The following is a 19785-nucleotide window of genomic DNA, read 5'->3' on the forward strand; positions in this document are numbered from 1 at the left end:
CAATTTCTAATTATGTCATTTTTTAAGTCATAGTCTTTGGTAAATTTTTATTTAGAAAAATGTTCTTAAGTGTATTCAAGTATTCAACGATATACTTCATGAATCTTAATGTTTTGATTTTTGATGTCTCAAAGTAATGAATATATTAACTAATTATTAATATTAGATTTAATCTCAAATTATGAAGAATCTATAAAATCACGAGTTAATGATTTTTACAAAAATGAATGAAGTTTTTAACATGCTCATTAGAAATTGTCAATAGGATTATATTAGAAATTAAGTTGTTTGATTAGAACTAAATTATATTTTTTGGACATTCCTAACTTAAACAAAATTAGTTGTAGTTTTATATAACCACATAAAGTTGCTTACTAGCATAAATTCTTAGATTTTAACAAATTTTCTAATCATCATACAATATTACAATATTATAAAAGAATTGAAAAGTACCACATGGCAATTTTATAGAGTATTGCATTAATTATGATTTTAAGTAGGAAAAATTACCGTGAACAATCCAACTTTTTGTTAATTTTCTTATAATAATACCAACTATTGATTAACCGTGAATAATACCAACTTAGAGGGGTATTTTCCTAAAATAATATCAACTTTAGTTTATTAACTAATATACCAATTTTTTTGTGTTATAATCACCTATAGTTTGATTTTTAATATGTTAGACATTTTTTAGGAAAAACACCCCTTTAAGTTGGTATTATTCATGGTTAATCAATAGTTGGTATTATTATAGGAAAATTAACAAAAAGTTGTATTATTTACGATAATTTTTCTTTTTAAGTATTAAAGGTAACTTTTCAAAAAGATTTTTATCAGATCAAATCATACTATCATACAATACTATAACGGCCCGTTTGGTTAGTGGTACTAAATAGTGGTAATAGTATTAATTTATAGTGTAAAATTTCATCAAAAGTTACATGTCATTCCCATGGTAATGAAATTTTAATCACAAAAAAGTTTTTTGGTTTACAAATTTTCATTACCACCTAATACCACATCTTTCAATGGTAATGCATTGGAATTAATTTTATGAAGAAAATAAGATGATTGAAGTTGGACAAGTATGGCCATCAAGTTAGCCAAGAGATTTTTCAACCAAAATTACACTAATTTCATTCAAATTACTATCATTTAATACCATCTACCAAAGGGGCCGTAAAAGGACTAAAAAATTCCACATGACAATTTTATAGAGTATTGTATTAGTTATGATTTTAAGTATTAAAGGTAAATTTTCAAAAGGATTTTTCTTAGATCAAATCATATAATCATACATCATATCATAAAATATGATACAATCATGCAATACTATAAAAGAATAGGAAAATTGCAAATGACGATTTTATTGAGCTTTACCAAATGAAATCATTTTTACAGGTTAAAATGTGATTGTGGAACATTTAAATCATATTCACTATAATATGCAATTACATCAAATTTTTATTTAAAGGTATTTTTATACTAATAAATTTCTGCAATACACTAGTTTGTATACTAGTATGTTATAAATAAAATGCATTTTAATTTATTCATCAAATTAACAAGTTGGATGAAATGAAAGAAAATCAGAATGAAAAAACTCATAGAAGACCACTTTAAATAATGTGTTGATTTATATACTTAATCCTAATTTTTTGAGATTAACACTATATTTGAATAAAAATATAAAAATGAGAGAAAAAAAAAAAAAAAAAAGAGACGAAAGAAATAATAAGAAAAACTTCATTTATTTTCACTTATGGAAAGATTGTAACCAACAAAATTATGACAACAAATCCATTCAAATCCTTTCATTTCAAATCTTGCCCATCTTAAATCTTTTACCAAACAAAGGAAGTTGGATCACTCCCTTTCCTTTCTTTTCAATTCCTCAATCCATACAGTTTAAAGGTTTGACATTAACGTTGTACCAAATTAATAAGTTAGATCCCTTGTTCTAAAAAACAATGACAAAATACAATCTTTTATGTACATCCATAATCCATAGGAGTATCTATACAAGCATGAAAATAAGATGTACAACTTAATAACTCACCCAACTAATACCAACTTTCCAGGCAGTTGATCAAATACCATCTAAAAATGAGTCTACAATAATGCAGATTATATATTTGGTCACACAAAAATAAGTTAGTTTTGCTACCCATATAAAAGACGGGCAGGCAACAGCAATTACAACAAAAGAGTTAAGCTGTCATGAGACCATGCACTTGTGACTGCCAATGCTCCTTCACCAGCCGAAGTCTCTCTTCTCTCTCTGATTCACGCCGCTTCTCCCAATACTCAGGGCACCTGCAACTTGTTCATCATGTTAATGTTCATACCAATTATTCTCATTACAAGCTTTCTAAGCAGATAATTTAGTTCTGCTGGCCAATATCCACAATTTTTTTCAAAATCAAAAATACTATATTTAGATAGCAACTTTAGTGAGAAAAGAAAGGAAATGAAGGAAAAGGGGAAAAAATAACAGGAAAGTAACTCTTCTTTGTTAAGGAGAAGAGGAGGATAAGGAATGAAGATGAAAGTTTCCTTTCAAATCTTTCCAATTTTGGAAAGATTGATTCCTTAACAAAAATCATCTATTGAATCCCCTTCAAATTCAGCCCCTCCAAATCCCTTTCCTTTCATTTTGTTATCCAAACAAGCGATCCTTCATCCCTTCAAATTCCTCCTCTTTCATTTTGTTATCCAAACAAGTGAATCCTTCATCCCTCCAAATCCCTCCCCTTCCTCTTTCATTATTTCTTTCCATCCAAACACGGTAAATCAATTAGTTTGCATTTTTACTGACTTCCAGAATTTCACCACTGTTCTTTGATTCGAGAATCCAATGAACTATGATCAGTTTGGACATACCTCTTGCTTAGCAGAAAGTTAAGTTCTTCCAATCGGATAGCATCACCATACACCCTAGACTGAATGAACATGGAAAACACAAAGATATTAGTTGTCATGAATACATTACTGTTTTATTTTTAGCCATAAATGGCTTGTTTGCTTAAAACCGGGGTAAAACTACATAACGGGCAGGGCCGCCTAGTCCAAACGTGTGGCTCATTGTATTTTTACTTGGTCTCCTTACCAATTTATAATGTATAAAAGTTGATTAAGTATCACACAAGATCATGTAAAAATTTATGATGAAAGCATTAGAAATGAAACTTCAAGTCTATGGTTTCGGTCTTCATGCATGCTAGAAATTAAAATATTAATTAAACAGATTAATTCTTATTAGAATCTTCACAGCCTCCCAAATTTGAAGTTTCAAATCATAGAATTTTTGCATCTAAAAACAAAAATTTCAAATCGACTAGTTTTGCTAGTGTATTAATAATTAGATTATAATTATTTTGATAGTGTACTGTCCATTTACCCCCGATTTAAATTCGTAGCTTCACCCCTGCTTAAGATTACAGGGAAACCATCTTGCCAAGTGCCAACCTCTAAATGAACCATTTTGCAATTCCTAATTAACAGAAACTGATCAGCAATAACAATAAATTCCTCAGTTTAGAACACAGAGTATTACTCCTCCATCCCTTTAATTTCTCCCGTTTCAGAAAGAGAAAAAAAAATCGCACTAATTTGAAAATATACATTTTGAATGACGAATTCTAGAACTCTTCAGCCTAGAATCTTAATCATGTTCATAGTATTTCTTGAACTTGTGATGTTATACCTAGTCACCTAAATCCAAACAGAGCACAAATGAAACCTGCTCTTCGAAAAACCTTTTTGACATACAAAAAAGATACCTCTCGACATAAAGGACATCTCTTCCTTGGAGCAGCTGTTTTCAATCCGTCAACAATTGTCACTGAAGCAGTAGAGCAAGCACACATATAGCATAAAATATGACCACACCTAAGAGCAACTGCATCAAAAACTATATCCTGTCAACAAAAAAGGGTCAGTGAAATGAAGATTACTACCATGTTGAAAAATGATGAAATCAACATATAGAACTACATATGACTAAATACAAGAGATTATACACTCTGAGAACCGTAAAACTCGCGTGTTGTTTGATTGAAAAATTCAACAGAAATACAAACTCATAACTACTCCACTTCACTAAAAAAAATCCAAGACTCCCTGAAGTGTAAGTGTGTAACCTATAAGACACCATGAAACAAAGTTGAGCACATTGCATGAATTTATATGATTTCACCATCTAGCCAGAAGACCATTTAAGTATTGACAAACTCTATTATCTTAGATGCAAGACATAACCTCCAGGAAAGAATTATTTCTCACATATAACGACTATAGTCTAGAAAATTGCACGTACTCCATATTCAACATCATTATCTCATGTTTAGAAATGTAACTAAGTTCAATAGTGCTTCTAACCCCAACCGAATAGATTAGAATTGTGATCATGATAGTATCATATCAACAAATGAAGTACTCATTAAGTTGGGAGCTCATATAGTAGAATAAAACTAAGTTTTTGCTCTTTGCAGTTTAAAAAGATCTAAGCTTTCAAGAGAATCAAGTTCAGAATTAAAATTCAAAATTTCAGATAAAACAATATAAATCCAGGATGCACGTGATAACGAAGGGACACTATGACATACCAAGCAAATAGGACATATTAAATTGACGTCAACTTTGAAGGAATCAAAAAGCCCACAGCTTATAGAATGATTCTCGCCATTAAACATTAGAGCCAATCCTCCAAAAAGAGCTGCATCTCCATTGGATGCTTTACTTTTCCCTCTCAAGTTGATCTGAAAAGACATGAGCTCATAGAACCAAGGAGATTGAAGGATCTCAATGTGCTTAACTTGGGCTCCTGATTTGAAAGCTCGTCCTTTCTCACATTTATGAACCTTCTCAATAAACAAATCACTTGTTTTAAAAAAAATTCATGCATGTAACATATCATTACTCCATGATCAAACTATCAAAAGTGATTAATGAGTAAGTACTATAAATATACCTTGTCATACTTTTTCAGAATTTTCCTAAAAGCAATTGCATTAACAATTGCATAAATGAGTAGGTCTTCACTCTCTTTAATCAAAAAATCATTGTGATCTTTTAACCCATTCCCTAAGCAGTCAAAGCAAGAGTATTTCCAAATGCGCCATGGGCATGAAAATGATGCATCAAGCAACTTTTGTGCCTCTTTACCAAAATCATCAACAACAGCTGACATTTCGTCAAAGAGGGAAGGGAAGAAAATTTCATCACACACTGTCAAGAAAAAATAAAAGTTATTCAAATAAGATAATTCTTCAAGTTAGTATTGATTATTTAAAGCTAAATCATCAATATAAGCTGCTATACTCATACATTACTTTTAAGCAGCATCATTTTTCATAACTATTGGCTGATGTGTTTCTTTAGCATTCTATATCCCTTCCACTTACCTGCACAATCAACAGGGAAAACAGCATCGTTTTTGGACTGAATACGACTCTTACATTGGCTAATGTGTTTCTTTAGCCTTCTATATCCAATTACAGGAAGTGTCTTCCCCAGTTGCTTCATGTAATTTTCATAACTCTTGCAGAATTTCATGCTTCCTAGTAACCAGTAAACAAAGCAAACAATTCGTCAAGTGATGAGAGGATATAGGTGCAACTTCTACTAAATGGATACATATAGATTATTGCGATTTATATAGCGTACCAAACATTATTGCTACCCCCTACATGCATTTTAGTATCTCCCCTAAAACTTGGAAGTAACAAAGTTATCAAGAAACCAACTCAACTAAAAGCTTAAGCTTATGGCATAGTTACATGAAACGTGGAACGTAGCCACGTTCCGCGATCCAGGAACATCCGTCCCCAATCACCACGAAACATAGCCCAAATCGCTCAAGGTGACGTTCCGGTGTAGAAGAGGTTTTTTTAAAGGTATTCTAGACTTTATTTACAAATTAAAGAAAAAAAAGGGAGGAAAAAAGAGATGAAACCTAAAAATCTAAAAAAAAGTCCACTAAAATTTCTTAAAGCATTATAATCATTTATACATATGTATCTCGTACCCAATCGTTTTCGAGTCAATCTAGGTTGTATTCTGTGATTCCATTTCCATTTTCCATTCTAAACCGAATGTCGTTCCAGGTAACAATGGCTTATGGTTGAGGCCCCATGATATATTATATACTCTAGCATGCTCCCCTCACACAAGAGCCCTTTGAGCTAGAAGTGTGGATGCAGCACACAAGAGCCCTTTGGACTAGAAGTGTGGATGCAGCACAGACCTTCCTCATGCATGGCACTAAATATTCCTCTTTAAATGAGGGGTGGTTGAGAATTCGAACCTGTGACATATTATCACGCTGGAATCTGATACCAAACGTTAAGGAACCAACTCAACCAAAAGCTTAAATTTATGATTGAGGCCCTTTGTTATATACTCTACCAAAAGTTGAATATTACTCCTACGTTCACAAATATTTAAACTTTTGCACTATTCATACACTAACATTAACCTTGGTTATTTCAGTTATATAAAAAGACAATTAATACTCAATGAATATATGGGATTGATGGACTAATAAACGTACAAAAATAACCAAATAATCAACTGATAATATTGCTATCATGCTATGTTATTTGACTCGCCAAATTATTCAATTAGTGTAAAACAAATTGGAGGATTCCCTTCTTTCAACAAAAAAGTATCCGCATTTGACCTTTATAAATCCTCCATTTACCAAATATAGCCAATGTAGAACAGAGATTATTATCTATTGCAATTCCCCCAACTAATTTGTTACTTCAAATTACACTATCAAATCAGGCAATTAATCTAGGGTCGGAAAGTAATTAAATTTTTTCAATACTTAGAAATGCTTAAGAAACGTGTAAAGAAACTTTCTATACGTTTCTCCATAACCAAAAACGTTTCGCCATAATAAAGGGACTAATATAGATTCAAGTTGGAAGGCAAGTATCCAATTTCCAGAAAAGTATTAAGTTCAATTCTGCATGTAATAAAAAAGAAACAAAAAATAAACTCTAAATTTTTCCCTCCCATCAGTCTCGATTGAAGAATTCCGTGCTTTTTGCTACCTTAAAACAATTTTAATTTAAATAAAACTTTATAAAATGAAACAAATGGTAGGTATAGAGACTTAAAGGTAGAAACAAAAAGAACAACTTACAGATTTGAATAAGGAAAAGGAGAGGACGGCCATGGTGGTTTCACTTGGAAGAGAAAGCATTTATGGGATTTGGTGGATGCTTTTACTTTCCCTTTTTGCTGCTGCATCTTTTCCTCTACTTGCCTAAACTTGTTTTAAGAGTTGAGTTTTTTTATTAATTTAAACGCGAAAAATAATTAGATGCAGATTCTTTCCTCCCTCATAAGGGAGATAATTTTATTTTAGATTTTTGGTTTCCATTTTTATACATAGGTTATTTGGCAAAATTGTTTATGGATACAAACGAATTTTAAACAACTTATTATTATAAATAAGTTAATTTTAAACAACCTCTTTTTAGTATTAGCTGTTTAATGAACTTATAAAATTAGTTCATTAAATCAATTACTTTAATTTGCTATTAATTGTTAGCTATCAGATATTTGTTAAATACTCCTAAAATTTATTTCCTTAAATAAAAAACCTCATCAAATATACTTTTACAAAATGGTATATCCTTCAATTTACACTAAGTTTGAGTTATAGGATTAGAATTATGTTTGGACTAATCAAAGGTTGAACATTGATAAGGTCACGTCTAGAACTTCTTGAGTTTCAATTTACACTAAGTTTATACTAGCAAGTTGGTTTAGGTTCGTGTTTGTGTTGTGCCCAATCTAAGTTGGGTCAATTTTTTGTGTCAATTTAAAGTCTGATCAATCAGAGGTGAGATTTATATTAGGTCTTGTTTGTAGAATGTTGGGTTGGTATCATGTGCGTTGTGTTAAAGGGATAAAAATTAATCAAATCCAGATGGAATCCACTTGAACTCCAATTCTAAATTATTAGCTGAGAATGGATTTAATTTTTCCAGAATTTAGATAGAATTCACAAGTCTGAAAACTCTAGAATTCAAATCTAAATATATAGATCTCACAATAAAACAAGTTTATAATAGAAAATAACCTTTTAAACATGTCTATATAAAATTTTATGCATACACGTGTGTGTGATTTTAGTTTATGTCACATATAACTCTACTCATGAAAAGGAAAAGGTTCTAGTACTAGCTATATTTTATGTATTCCAATTTTTTTTTTATTTTGAGGTAAGAATGGAATGTACAGGGAATCAAACCTTGAAGTCAAAAATTTGAACTTCAATACAAAGTAATGATCAAAATTCAAAAATCTATTAATTTTAAGAGAAAAATTAAGTCTTTTATACCAATTTTATATACAATGTATTTTTTGTAAATAAATAGGCCGGTGAATTTGCTTTATAAACATTAATGCAATCTTTGATTCTCATATTTTATAATGTATCTTGATTCTCTAGATAAAAAAGAAATTCAGATTCTATCAATTCGTTTTCATAGTAATGTCATAGAATGAAGTCAAACAGATCTCATATTAGATTTTTTTCGACATCAATCGAGTTTAAAGTTGAGCTTAAATTAATAACTAATCAACTACACTTCAAATTTAATAATCAAAATCATTAGAATAAACAATAAATACGGTTTATTTTCAAATCACTTATATAGAAGTAATTTTACGATTACCTTTACCTAAAAATTGCAATATTATCACTTTTGACTTATTTACTTGCCTTTTAAATTTTTGATTTTCATTCACTTGCTTTAAATTTTGTTTTTGTTTTTGTTTTTTATTTTATTTTGAGTGTGAAATTAAAAAAAAATGAATGATATTTTTTTGTGACAATTGGATTACAATTGGCCACGCCTCAAAATCTCCCTCCATGCTCTAGCCTTACAAAAACCAGAAAAAAAACTGAATAACAAAGAAGCATTAATCTTCCTAGGATTTCAATTAATACTCTCTCTTTTTCGCAAACCCTAATTTATCAATGTCATCTTCTTCATCATGCCTTACATCATCAACTCCTTCATTCAGATTGAAAAAACAAGTGTTCTTACTTCATTCTAGAAAATTTTCCACTCCTTCAAGGTTGTGTCATCCAGGTAAGCTACTAATTACTTCATTTTTTTGCTGCTTAATTGAAAAATGTTGTAATTTTGTTTTCGTGTATCTCTCTTAATGTTTATAATTTAATCAAGGCAGCAATAACCAAATTAGTAGGAGAGGTATTGCTTTAAGAGGTATTGTAGCTGCTGGAATTTCAGCTATGGAGCCAGCTTCTGTTGCTACTAAACCTGTTCAAGGTAATCCATTTCTTGTGCATTTCAATAAAAGTACTTATATAGGGCATGTTTTGCTGTTCGGCGAAGTAGCCATGTTCGGCTAGCAGTAGGCGTGTTTGTTTATGGTGAACACTGAACAATTAACTGTATACCCAATATATGCATTTTGTTATATCAGATATGGATATATGTTTGCTTCTTCCTCATTTGTTTACTAAGACTCATTTCTTTTCCTTGTGGAGGGCTGAGGTTCTTGATGACTTGATGCCTTGATGCAATGCTATTTTAGATTTTTATGCTTTGTTGTATCACATTTTGCAGTTGTATTATACTCTCCGAGTCCCGAGTTTGCCCATATTGTGACGAGTGAGGGTAAATGGTACAGGAGGCAAAACTCATTGGGGCAGAGGAGTACAACATAAGTTGCTTGTTACGGGGTTATTGAATTCCTAATCTACAATTAATACATGGTATTTTGTTGGTCAGAGTTATGAAGATCATGTATCGATATGTGACTGTATTCATTGTCTTTCCAGGGCTGGACAGATTGACATTCAAGCCAGAAGGATATAATTTTTGGACATGGAGAGATCACAGAATACATTATGTAGTGCAAGGAGAAGGGCCTCCAATTGTTCTTGTTCATGGCTTTGGTGCTTCTGCGTTTCATTGGAGGTGTCTTCCTTGTTTTATCTCATTGCTTATGCCATTATAACTTTTCTGAATAGATCCAAGCCAATGGATTCACTGCAGGTTTCACCAATCCTTCCATAATGATTCTGTAACTTAAAACTGTAGTTGGGTGTGTACAGTATTCTGACCTTACTAACACCGTTGCATGTTCAAGTGTGAGATTTAGCTGTTGTATGAAAATATCTAGTTTTTTGGTTCTAGATAAGATTGTTCAGAATTTGACATTGGTATGAGAGGTAAGATAGAATATCAGAGCTAGTGTAATATAATTCACCAGTTAAATCGCTCTTTGCATTTGCAATTCACTCAATATGGGCCGAATAATATCACAAAACCAACTATAATTTGCTTTTTTCGATTTGAAATCGCAAGAATATTTGCATATTAGTGAATCATGTGACAGGGATCACTACAACCCCGGTTGTGACATGATAGGCTTAACAAGGAAAATCATTTTGAATAAATTCTTGCTTCGGCTAAATATGTATCAGCTGTTGGTGTGTGAGCTCCTGTACTTTCACGAGTGCAGGTACAACATACCGGAGTTGGCCAAAAAGTACAAGGTTTATGCAGTTGACTTGCTTGGGTTTGGTTGGAGTGAGAAGGCATTGATCGATTATGATGCCATTATCTGGAGGGATCAGGTGGTTGATTTTATCAACGAAATAGTCAAGGAACCTGCTGTTGTAGTAGGAAATAGGTAATAATTTTGGAAAAAAGCTATCTTATTCTAGATGTACATTTTAGAAAATGCATTTTTATGATACATGATACTCTGTAGCCTTGGAGGCTTTACGGCATTGGCAACTGCAGCAAGTCTACCTGATAAAGTTGTTGGAGTGGTTCTGCTAAACTCGGCTGGACAGTTTGGAGATCCAAATGCGAAACCGGATGAAACTCAAGTGGAAGCGAACATCTTGGAGAAGTTCATTATAAAACCTTTAAAAGATATTTTTCAACGGGTTTTTCTTGGTTTTTTATTCTGGCAGGCAAAGCAGCCAGCTCGCATAGAATCAGTTCTTAAAAGTGTAAGTTCCTATTCTTTAAAACGAAAAGCTACAGCCTACACACAAGATCTCACTTTAAAATTGAATGTAAAAAAGCATTCTTGAAAAAAAATTTGGTTCATTCTAGGACATGTGAGCGCTATTGTCTTCAAGTTATCTTTGCTAATCAAGTAGTCGATGTTGACTCATCAACGTGCAGGTATACATAAATAGCTCCAATGTGGATGACTACCTTGTTGAATCCATAACTCAACCTGCAACGGACCCAAAAGCTAGCGAAGTTTATTACAGGTGTGTATGCCTTTTCAAATAAACGTTACTCCCTCGTTCCCTATGGGAATGCACCCAAATTAGTTTGGGACTTTGATTGAAATTTAGTGGAAAGTGAAATTGGTTTAAAGAATAAAACAAAAAACAAGTGGATGAAAGAAATTAGTGGTTAAGATGGAGAGATATAATAAGTTTGTGGATGAGATTTTAAAAAAGAAAGTGGGTCCATTGTCAAAAAGGGAAGGGGTGAAAATGAGTGGGACAAACTAAAAATAAAAAGAGGTGCAAATTGAGAGGGACAGAGGGAGTATAGAATACCTAAGTCAGACCTCCAGCATAGAACAACTTGTGACATTCTTGTAGTTGAACCTAGCGAAAAAGGACGGACATTTGTGCACATAACTCATAAGTTAGTAACTCGAGAAACCATTAACTTGTAAAGACCCAACGCCCAACAGGCGATCTTTATGATATCGTTAGCTGTCAAGGGACATTCTGTTCTGAAGCTGGCTTTAAGTTCGGAACACATACATAATCTCCTTAAGAGTTCAGCTGTAATAGTTTATGATTTCCTTCTTCATTTCTTAACTTCAATATTGATTTTTAAATCAAGCATTGAATGTGAGCTTGTGAAAATAAACTTGCTTTTGTTGTTGCTTTGATGATAGATTAATGTCACGCTTCATGTCAAACCAAAGGAAGTACACACTTGACAGCCTCTTAAGCCAACTGTCTTGCCCATTGTTACTGCTCTGGGGTGACCTAGACCCTTGGGTAGGTCCTACCAAAGCAATTAAGATCAAGGAATTCTATCCCAATACAACAGTTGTGAATCTGCAAGCTGGACATTGCCCCCATGACGAAGTCCCTGAACTCGTCAACTCAGCTTTATTGGAGTGGTTGTCGAGTTTAAACCTGGAGAAACCATCTTTGTCGACCACTGTAAATATGTCATGAAGCTTTCTTTGGAAATCAAATTTGTACATTTCTTATGATTCGTAGTTATACTGTAAAGTTTGATTGTCATTTTAGGTAGAAGTACACAAAGATGAAGCTGCAATTGAGAAAAGATTGCTCTTAAACTGCTTGGGTACTATACAATTGATTATCTCAGATATTTTCATGAGACTTCTTGCAATATACATACAAGTTTACTACTATTTTTAATATTATCAACATTTATTATCTTTTATTTACCAACCTGATAATGTGTTCATTTCATTTGAATTTAACGTACTAGGGCTTATTTTACTAATCTAACCCTATTGCTCTTTATTAGCTAGATCTAAATTATTTAGAATCTATGTGAACTTAATGGCCTTAATAATCCTTGTTTGAATCTATTGTATTGTAGTAGTCCATATATAATTAGGCTTGTTATAGGCTAGACCAGCTCACCAGATCATCATAAATAGAGTTGTGCAACGGGTTAGGGGCATATTAGGTCCCAAATCATCATCATCGTCCTACCCAATATATCCCGCGCATAGAGGACTAAGGCTTGGGTCTGGAGAGGCGGCAACTCATATCCATAAAGGAGAGCGCGGCCAAAGGAGTCCCCCGGCTCGAGGAAGATAAAGAGACGTGATTACACGTGCAAGATAACTTAAAGGCCTAAAAAAGGGGAGCTACTATAGAGGAAAACACAGAACTAAAAGAAAGTAAACGATAAGAGCATTGGGTTATGGGCACTAAAAGGAAAACTAAGCGGACATCAAAAGTTTGGGACATGGATATATCGTCTCCAACTGCTCCTATCCCTAGTCAGATCTGCAAAGAGGTTTAACTCATGCAAGTCAACTCTTATTTGCTCATCCCAAGTTCTCCTGGGTCTTCCTCTACTCCTCTTACCTCTACTATAATGCTTTCTACACTCCACACAGGGACGTCGAAAGTCTTTCTCTGCACATGACCAAACCACCTCAATCTATGCTCTCGCACTTTTCCAGATATAGGGGCTACCTCTAGTCTGCCTTTAAACTCTTAGTTCCTAATTCGATCCATCAAAGTGCGCCCACACATCCACCGCAGCATACGCATTTCTATAACTTTCATCTTATGTTCGAAAATTTTCTTTATAGGCCAACATTCGGTCCCATATAGCAGAGCAGGTCTGATTGTCGCACGGTAGAATTTTCCTTTTAACTTGGTTGGGAATTTCCTATCACATAACACTCCGGTGGCTGCTCGCCACTTGAGCCAACCCGCCTGTATACGATGATTCGCATCCCCGTCAATCTCCCTATCCCTTTGGATGATCGATCCCAAATACTTGTACTTGGTTGTACTCTTAACAACAGTTCCATCTATGGACAACTCTGATTCACCTACCGGTGATGTCCCACTAAAGTCGCAACGCAGATACTCGGTCTTCGTACGGCTAATGCGCAAACCTTTATCTTCTAAAGCTTCCCTCCACTCATCCAATTTTGTCACTAACCTCCCTTCTGGTTTCTGCTACCAGCACTATGTCGTCCGCGAATATCATGCACCAATGTGCCGTCTCCCAAATAGATTTAGAAATCTCTTCCATTATGACAGTAAAAATGAAAGGGCTTAGAGCCGATCCCTTATGTAGCCCTACTTTAACCGGAAAAGGCTTTGTTTTCCCCACCGGTGTTTGAATGCTAGTCGAAACTCTGTCATACATATCCCGTATGGCCTCAATGTACACTGAAGAAATACCTCTAGCCTTGAGGCTTTCCTAGATGACTCGTCGTGGTACGCTATCATACGCTTTTTCCAAGTCAATGAACACCATATGCAGATCTTTCCCTTAAATATGCGCATTTAAAACGGATTGTGCCTAAAATGGTTTGGACTTTAAAAATGCTCTTTATTTACATAAATGAAACAGGTTAACGCTGAACGAAACTCTTAAAATTAAAAGGCATTTTACTCAATCTCACGTGCTTATTTTAATGGAAATCTAAAAAAACAAAATTATAAACGGACAGGAAAATGGAGCATTTCGAGAAGGCCTGGCTCATTTGAGACCATTTTATTTTAATTTGAGTCCAACTCAATCCTTATCTAGTCCATTGCACAGATCTACTCATAAAGCACTTCTCTATCAACTAAAGTCAACACTCTCAACTACAAAAAGACAAAAGGTCCATCAATCTAAAGCAAAATAAAACTCCCATAAAAAAACTCATCTTTTCACCTCATCAATAAACTCCCATTGCAAGTCGACCAACACAACTCGAACTCCACTCTAACTCATTCGGATCTTCTGATAATATATACACGTCATACAACTCTCCACGAAAACTGTATCAGTAAATCCTTGAATCCTCAATTCTCAACTCAATGTTTTTACTAGAAACAGTTTGACATCTTATTTTGGGATCGCTTGGTATAACCTCTTAATTTGAACTAAAAGTCATATCACCTAAAAAAGCTTGGAACCAAACCCAAATGACTTATCTGATACAATCGGAAAGATAATATGACAGACTCGACAAGATCAGTAAATCCCAAAGTATATTCAACAAGCCTTGGTACAAACACAACCCAAGGGAAACACAAACTTAATCTCAAACACAAATTTAAGCTACTTGGTACAGCTACCCTCAAGCCTACATAGTTCACCTATATGGCCCTATAATCAACTCTAAGATTTATAAGCAAGCATACAACATCATTCTCACAGTGTCATTAAGTGTTTTCAATGTCACACGATTCGTGATACGGTTTGATTCTATGTACGCATTTGAATTCGCGATTTGCTAGTCTCATATTACTTGTTTGTTCGCTTAAGTTGTTTGGTTTAAATTTTAGGTATTATTTAATAATCGTAAAAAATATAAGTAGTCATGACATTAATTTAATTTAATTGTATTGTTTTATGAATAAAATAAAGTGATAGTAAAAAAATAAGGTGACATTTAATAATAGAGAAAGAAAAGTTAAAATGGGCATAGCCCACTAATCAAATACTACCTCCTATTCATCTAAAATGTTTCATTTACTATTGGATTACTATTTATCTATCACTCTTAAATTGCATTTTATTATTAATCTATAAGTTAAAACATAGTCATGTGGAATCTTATTTGATTCGTTTTGATGTAAAGATTATTGTTAATATCAACTTTTTATAATTTTTAATTATACATAACTCGATATATTAAGAATCGAATAAGTACATTGAATAGAGTGCATAAAGTAAATGGGACATTTAGATGAATAGGAGGTAGTAACATTGAAGGAAAGGAAAGGGAAAAAATAATATAAAGAAAAAGTATAAAAAAGAGTAGTCAAATAACTTTTAAATAGGCTTAACCCACTTATCAAATAAAGGAAGGCTTTTAAAAAAGATTACTCCATAGTTGTTGGCCTCTTAAGGTTTTGATGATGACTTTACTTTTAAATAAACAAACATATTTTTAGAGATTGTTTTGTAGGTATATATCCGATTTAATGTGAATCGTTGATGAAGCCTATGACTTGATTCGTGGAAGAAGTACATGTCTCAAATATCCAAGAAGTTGGGCAATTGCTCTGGAAAACAGTCTGCTGTTCCTAGAGTTAAAGTTCTGACGAATGTTGTAGATGGAGACAGTACGCTGTTCCTCATGATGCAGGTCTGAAGAATAGCATCGACTGAAAAATTGCGAATTAATTATTTTCTGTTTTTAAGTTGATGTAATGGTTTAGAATTAATTTAATTGCTTAAATTAATTAGTAAGTTAATTGGCAAATCTATTTTTAGGTTTTCTAAAAATAGCCCAAGACTTTTTCTTAATTAGATTTAGATCTCCTATTTTTTAGGATCTTATGTTTTAAACTCCTATGCTATTTTTAGCATTAAGGAAACTGATTTTTCCTTGAGCAAATAACAGCCGGACACTTTCTTAATTCCACCACCTTTTGTTTTGAGAACGTGGGGGTAGTGGAGGTATGTGTGAGATAGTGGACGTTATGCTTATGGTAACTGCTGGCTGTTCCCTCTATAAATAGAAGGGACTTTGCTCGAATCAAAAATCAATCCTTTTAGGATTCAAGAGTGTCCATTAAAGGGAGATCATCTTAAGAAAAATATTTTCAGTTTTCCAATGCCAATTAATTTATTATATTTTTCTTAAGTAATTATTTTAATTCTTATCCTCTTGAGAAATGGCCTTGTAAAGGGTATTTGATGTGATTTATTGTAATTAGACTTATGGGAAGTCTAAGGGAATAGAGAAGAGAAATGGCCTTGTAAAGGGTAATTGAGTGTTTTGTTGTAATTAGACTTATGGGAAGTCTAAGGGAATAGAGAATAGAATCGAGAAAAGAGAAAGAGAAGGAGAGAAGAGAAGAGAAGAGAAGAGAAGAGAAGTAGGCCTAAGTAGAGAAGCTTTGAGTAAAGCGTTTAGAGAATTGAGAAGCTTCAAGTGAAGCAAAACATTGTTTTGTGTAATTGTAACTAATTGCCTTAACATAGTGAGAATTTTGAAATCCCGGGGGGTCGTGGTTTTTCCTTCTTATTAGGCCAAGAAGGTTTCCACGTAAAAATCCTTGTCTCCTTTATTATTTTTCTTTTCGTTTTTAAGTTTAAGTTTTTGTCCTTTACTTAATATAATTCCGCAAAAAATTAGAGGCAAAAATCTTAAACCTACTACACAACAATTCACCCCCCCCTCTTGTTGCATTCGATCATCCATTAGTATTTCTACAATTGGTATCAGAGCCCTGTTCCTCATTTAATCAGGAAACCCTGAGAGCAGTATCCTGTTCCCTGGAAAGATGTTGAAGATGAACGAGCGCATGGAAGAGGTTCAAGTGAGGGGGAACAACTCATGGTATCTCGACAGTGGGTGTTCCAAGCATATGACGGGTGATAAATCTAAATTTCTCTCACTTGAAGCCTATGATGGGGGAACAGTAACCTTCGGTGACAACATGAAGGGTGAGATAATCGCCAAAGGAAAGGTTGGAAGGTCTAGTTCCCATGCCATTGATAATGTATTTTTAGTCGAGAATTTAAAACACAATTTGTTAAGTATTTCTCAATTTTGCGACAAAGGTAACTCTGTTAAGTTTACTTCTGAAAAATGCATAATTTCTAGGAACAGTACAGGAGACCCTGTGCTGGAGGGAATCAGAAAAGGGAACACCTATGTGGTGGACCTGGACACTGTTCCCAGAAACAGTCTAACGTGTTTAAGTGTTATTGAAGAAGACCCACTTCTTTGGCACAAGCGTCTAAGTCATGCTAGTTATTCATTGATTAACACTTTAAGATCAAAAGACCTAGTAAGAGGATTACCTGCAATAAAATTTCTTAAAAATGAAGTTTGTGATCCTTGTGCTAAAGGGAAACAAGTGCGGTCATCCTTTAAATCAAAGAACGTTGTGACTACCACTAGACCATTAGAATTAATTCATATGGATTTATGTGGACCAATGAGAACACAAAGCCGTAGTGGCAAAAAGTATGTGTTTGTTGTTGTTGATGATTATAGTAGATTCACGTGGACCTTATTTTTGGCAAGCAAAGATGAAGCTTTTGATGAGTTTGTTTCCTTTGCTAATAAAACACAAAAATCTACCAATAATCAAATTGTTCACATTAGGTCTGATCATGGAAAAGAATTTGAAAATTCAAACTTCATGAATTATTGCAATGAACATGGCATAAATCACAATTTTTCCGCACCTAGAACACCACAACAAAATGGTGTGGTAGAAAGGAAAAATAGGACCTTAGAAGAAATGGCAAGGACCATGTTGATTGCTAGTGGTCTACCTAGGAATTTTTGGGCAGAAGCCGTTAATACTGCATGCTATATATTGAATCGTGTTCTTATAAGACCAATCACTTCAAAGACACCTTATGAATTGCTCAAAGGTGTTAAACCAAATATCTCCTATTTTCGTGTGTTTGGATGCAAATGTTTTGTACATGTGAATGGAAAACGAAATATAGGAAAATTTGATGAAAGAAGTGATGAGGCAGTGTTTCTCGGTTATTCATCACAAAGTAAAGCTTACAGAATTTACAATAAGAGAACAATGTGTGTAGAAGAGTCTGTTCACATAATCTTTGATGAAACTAACTTTTCAACAAGTGAACAGGAAACAAGTAACATTAAAATAGGTCTTGCAAACTTGGAAGATGATGATGAAGATGGAATTAAAGTGCAAGATCATGAAACAGCAGATGAACAGATGATACAAGAAGAGGCAGAAGAAACTGACCCAATCCAGGAACTGCCAGTACAACAGGATCAGCAGACTGTTCCCAATCCAGCTATTCCCACAAATGAGCAAAATGATCCAGTAGCTGAACAGAATGTCAATCAAGTTGCTGAACAAGAACATGCTACTGTTCCTTCAAGAGAATTTGTGCCTAAACCTTGGAAGTATCAAAGATATCATCCTCTTGATTCAATTGTAAGTGATATAAATAAGGGAACACAAACTAGATCTCAATTGAGAAACTTTTGTGCACACTTTGCGTTCCTATCATCACTTGAACCTAAAAATCACGAGGAAGCTTTAAAGGATTCCGATTGGATAGTTGCCATGCAAGATGAATTAAATGAGTTTGAAAGAAATAAAGTGTGGCACTTGGAACCCAAACCGAAAAACAAGAAAGTTATTGGTTTGAAATGGGTATTTCGGAACAAGCTTGATGAGCATGGAATAATTGTTAGAAATAAAGCTAGACTCGTGGTTAAAGGTTATAATCAACAAGAAGGTATTGATTATACCGAGACATTTGCTCCGGTAGCAAGGTTAGAGGCCATTAGAATCTTAATTTCTTTTGCTGCATTTATGAATTTTAAATTATATCAAATGGATGTGAAATGTGCTTTTTTGAATGGTTATCTTGATGAAGAAGTTTTTGTGGAACAACCCCCAGGTTTTGAAAATACCTCTTGTCCTAATCATGTCTACAAGCTTGACAAAGCCCTATATGGCTTGAAGCAAGCTCCTAGACAATGGTACGAAAGACTTTCAAAGTTTTTGATTCAAAATAACTTTGTAAGAGGAAAAATCGACAAAACCTTGTTCTTTAAGAATAAAGGTTCTAATATTTTGGTTGTTCAAATTTATGTTGATGACATTATTTTTGGTGCTACTAATGATTCATTATGTAAAGAATTTGCTAACCTTATGGGTACAGAATTTGAAATGAGCATGATGGGAGAATTAAATTTCTTTCTTGGTTTGCAAATTAAACAAACTGAAAATGGTATTTTTATTCATCAACAAAAATACATTAAAGAACTTCTTAAGAAATATGGACTAAATAATGCAAAAACCAATCATACACCTATGGCTACCAATGTTAGACTAGATGAAGACCGAAATGGAACTAACATAGATCAAACAATGTATAGAGGCATGATAGGTTCTTTATTGTATCTAACTGCAAGTAGACCTGATATTTCTTTTAGTGTTGGTTTATGTGCTAGATTTCAATCAAGTCCTAAAGAATCACATCTCACGGCAGTAAAGAGAATTTTGAGATATTTGAAGGGAACAGACGACTTGTCCCTATTTTATCCTAAAAGTGATGT

General features: G+C 33.5%; 2 protein-coding genes and 1 pseudogene across 4 annotated transcripts; 1 reads left to right on the plus strand and 2 right to left on the minus strand.

Annotated features, from left to right (window-relative positions):
* Window positions 1-1748: 1748 nt before the first annotated feature.
* On the minus strand, window positions 1749-7324 carry LOC130808733 (probable E3 ubiquitin-protein ligase BAH1-like 1). 2 transcript variants are annotated; one of them, XM_057674207.1, is made up of 7 exons: window positions 7157-7324; window positions 5409-5564; window positions 4976-5232; window positions 4611-4865; window positions 3786-3923; window positions 2887-2945; window positions 1756-2319 (listed from the first exon to the last, which is right to left on the minus strand). In XM_057674207.1, exons 2-7 carry the CDS (start codon window positions 5557-5559, stop codon window positions 2214-2216), a joined length of 966 nt encoding a protein of 321 aa, XP_057530190.1. In that variant the 5' UTR covers window positions 5560-5564; window positions 7157-7324; the 3' UTR covers window positions 1756-2213. The 2 variants fall into 2 exon arrangements, with proteins under 2 accessions (XP_057530191.1, XP_057530190.1); XM_057674208.1 differs by lacking the exon at window positions 7157-7324 and having other exon boundaries at window positions 1749-2319; window positions 5332-5445.
* A 1520-nt stretch (window positions 7325-8844) lies between these two features.
* LOC130808748 (pheophytinase, chloroplastic) lies at window positions 8845-12429 on the plus strand. Of its 2 annotated transcripts, none has more exons than XM_057674226.1 (7): window positions 8845-9119; window positions 9216-9320; window positions 9836-9974; window positions 10522-10692; window positions 10774-11020; window positions 11199-11290; window positions 11938-12429. In XM_057674226.1, exons 1-7 carry the CDS (start codon window positions 9005-9007, stop codon window positions 12224-12226), a joined length of 1158 nt encoding a protein of 385 aa, XP_057530209.1. In that variant the 5' UTR covers window positions 8845-9004; the 3' UTR covers window positions 12227-12429. The 2 variants fall into 2 exon arrangements, with proteins under 2 accessions (XP_057530209.1, XP_057530210.1); XM_057674227.1 differs by having other exon boundaries at window positions 8980-9119; window positions 9220-9320.
* Window positions 12430-12983: 554 nt separating this feature from the next.
* Window positions 12984-13757, minus strand: LOC130808475 (uncharacterized; annotated as a pseudogene).
* Window positions 13758-19785: the final 6028 nt, after the last annotated feature.

The sequence above is a fragment of the Amaranthus tricolor genome, chromosome 3 (genome assembly GCF_026212465.1).
Source record: "Amaranthus tricolor cultivar Red isolate AtriRed21 chromosome 3, ASM2621246v1, whole genome shotgun sequence".
NCBI lineage: Eukaryota > Viridiplantae > Streptophyta > Magnoliopsida > Caryophyllales > Amaranthaceae > Amaranthus > Amaranthus tricolor.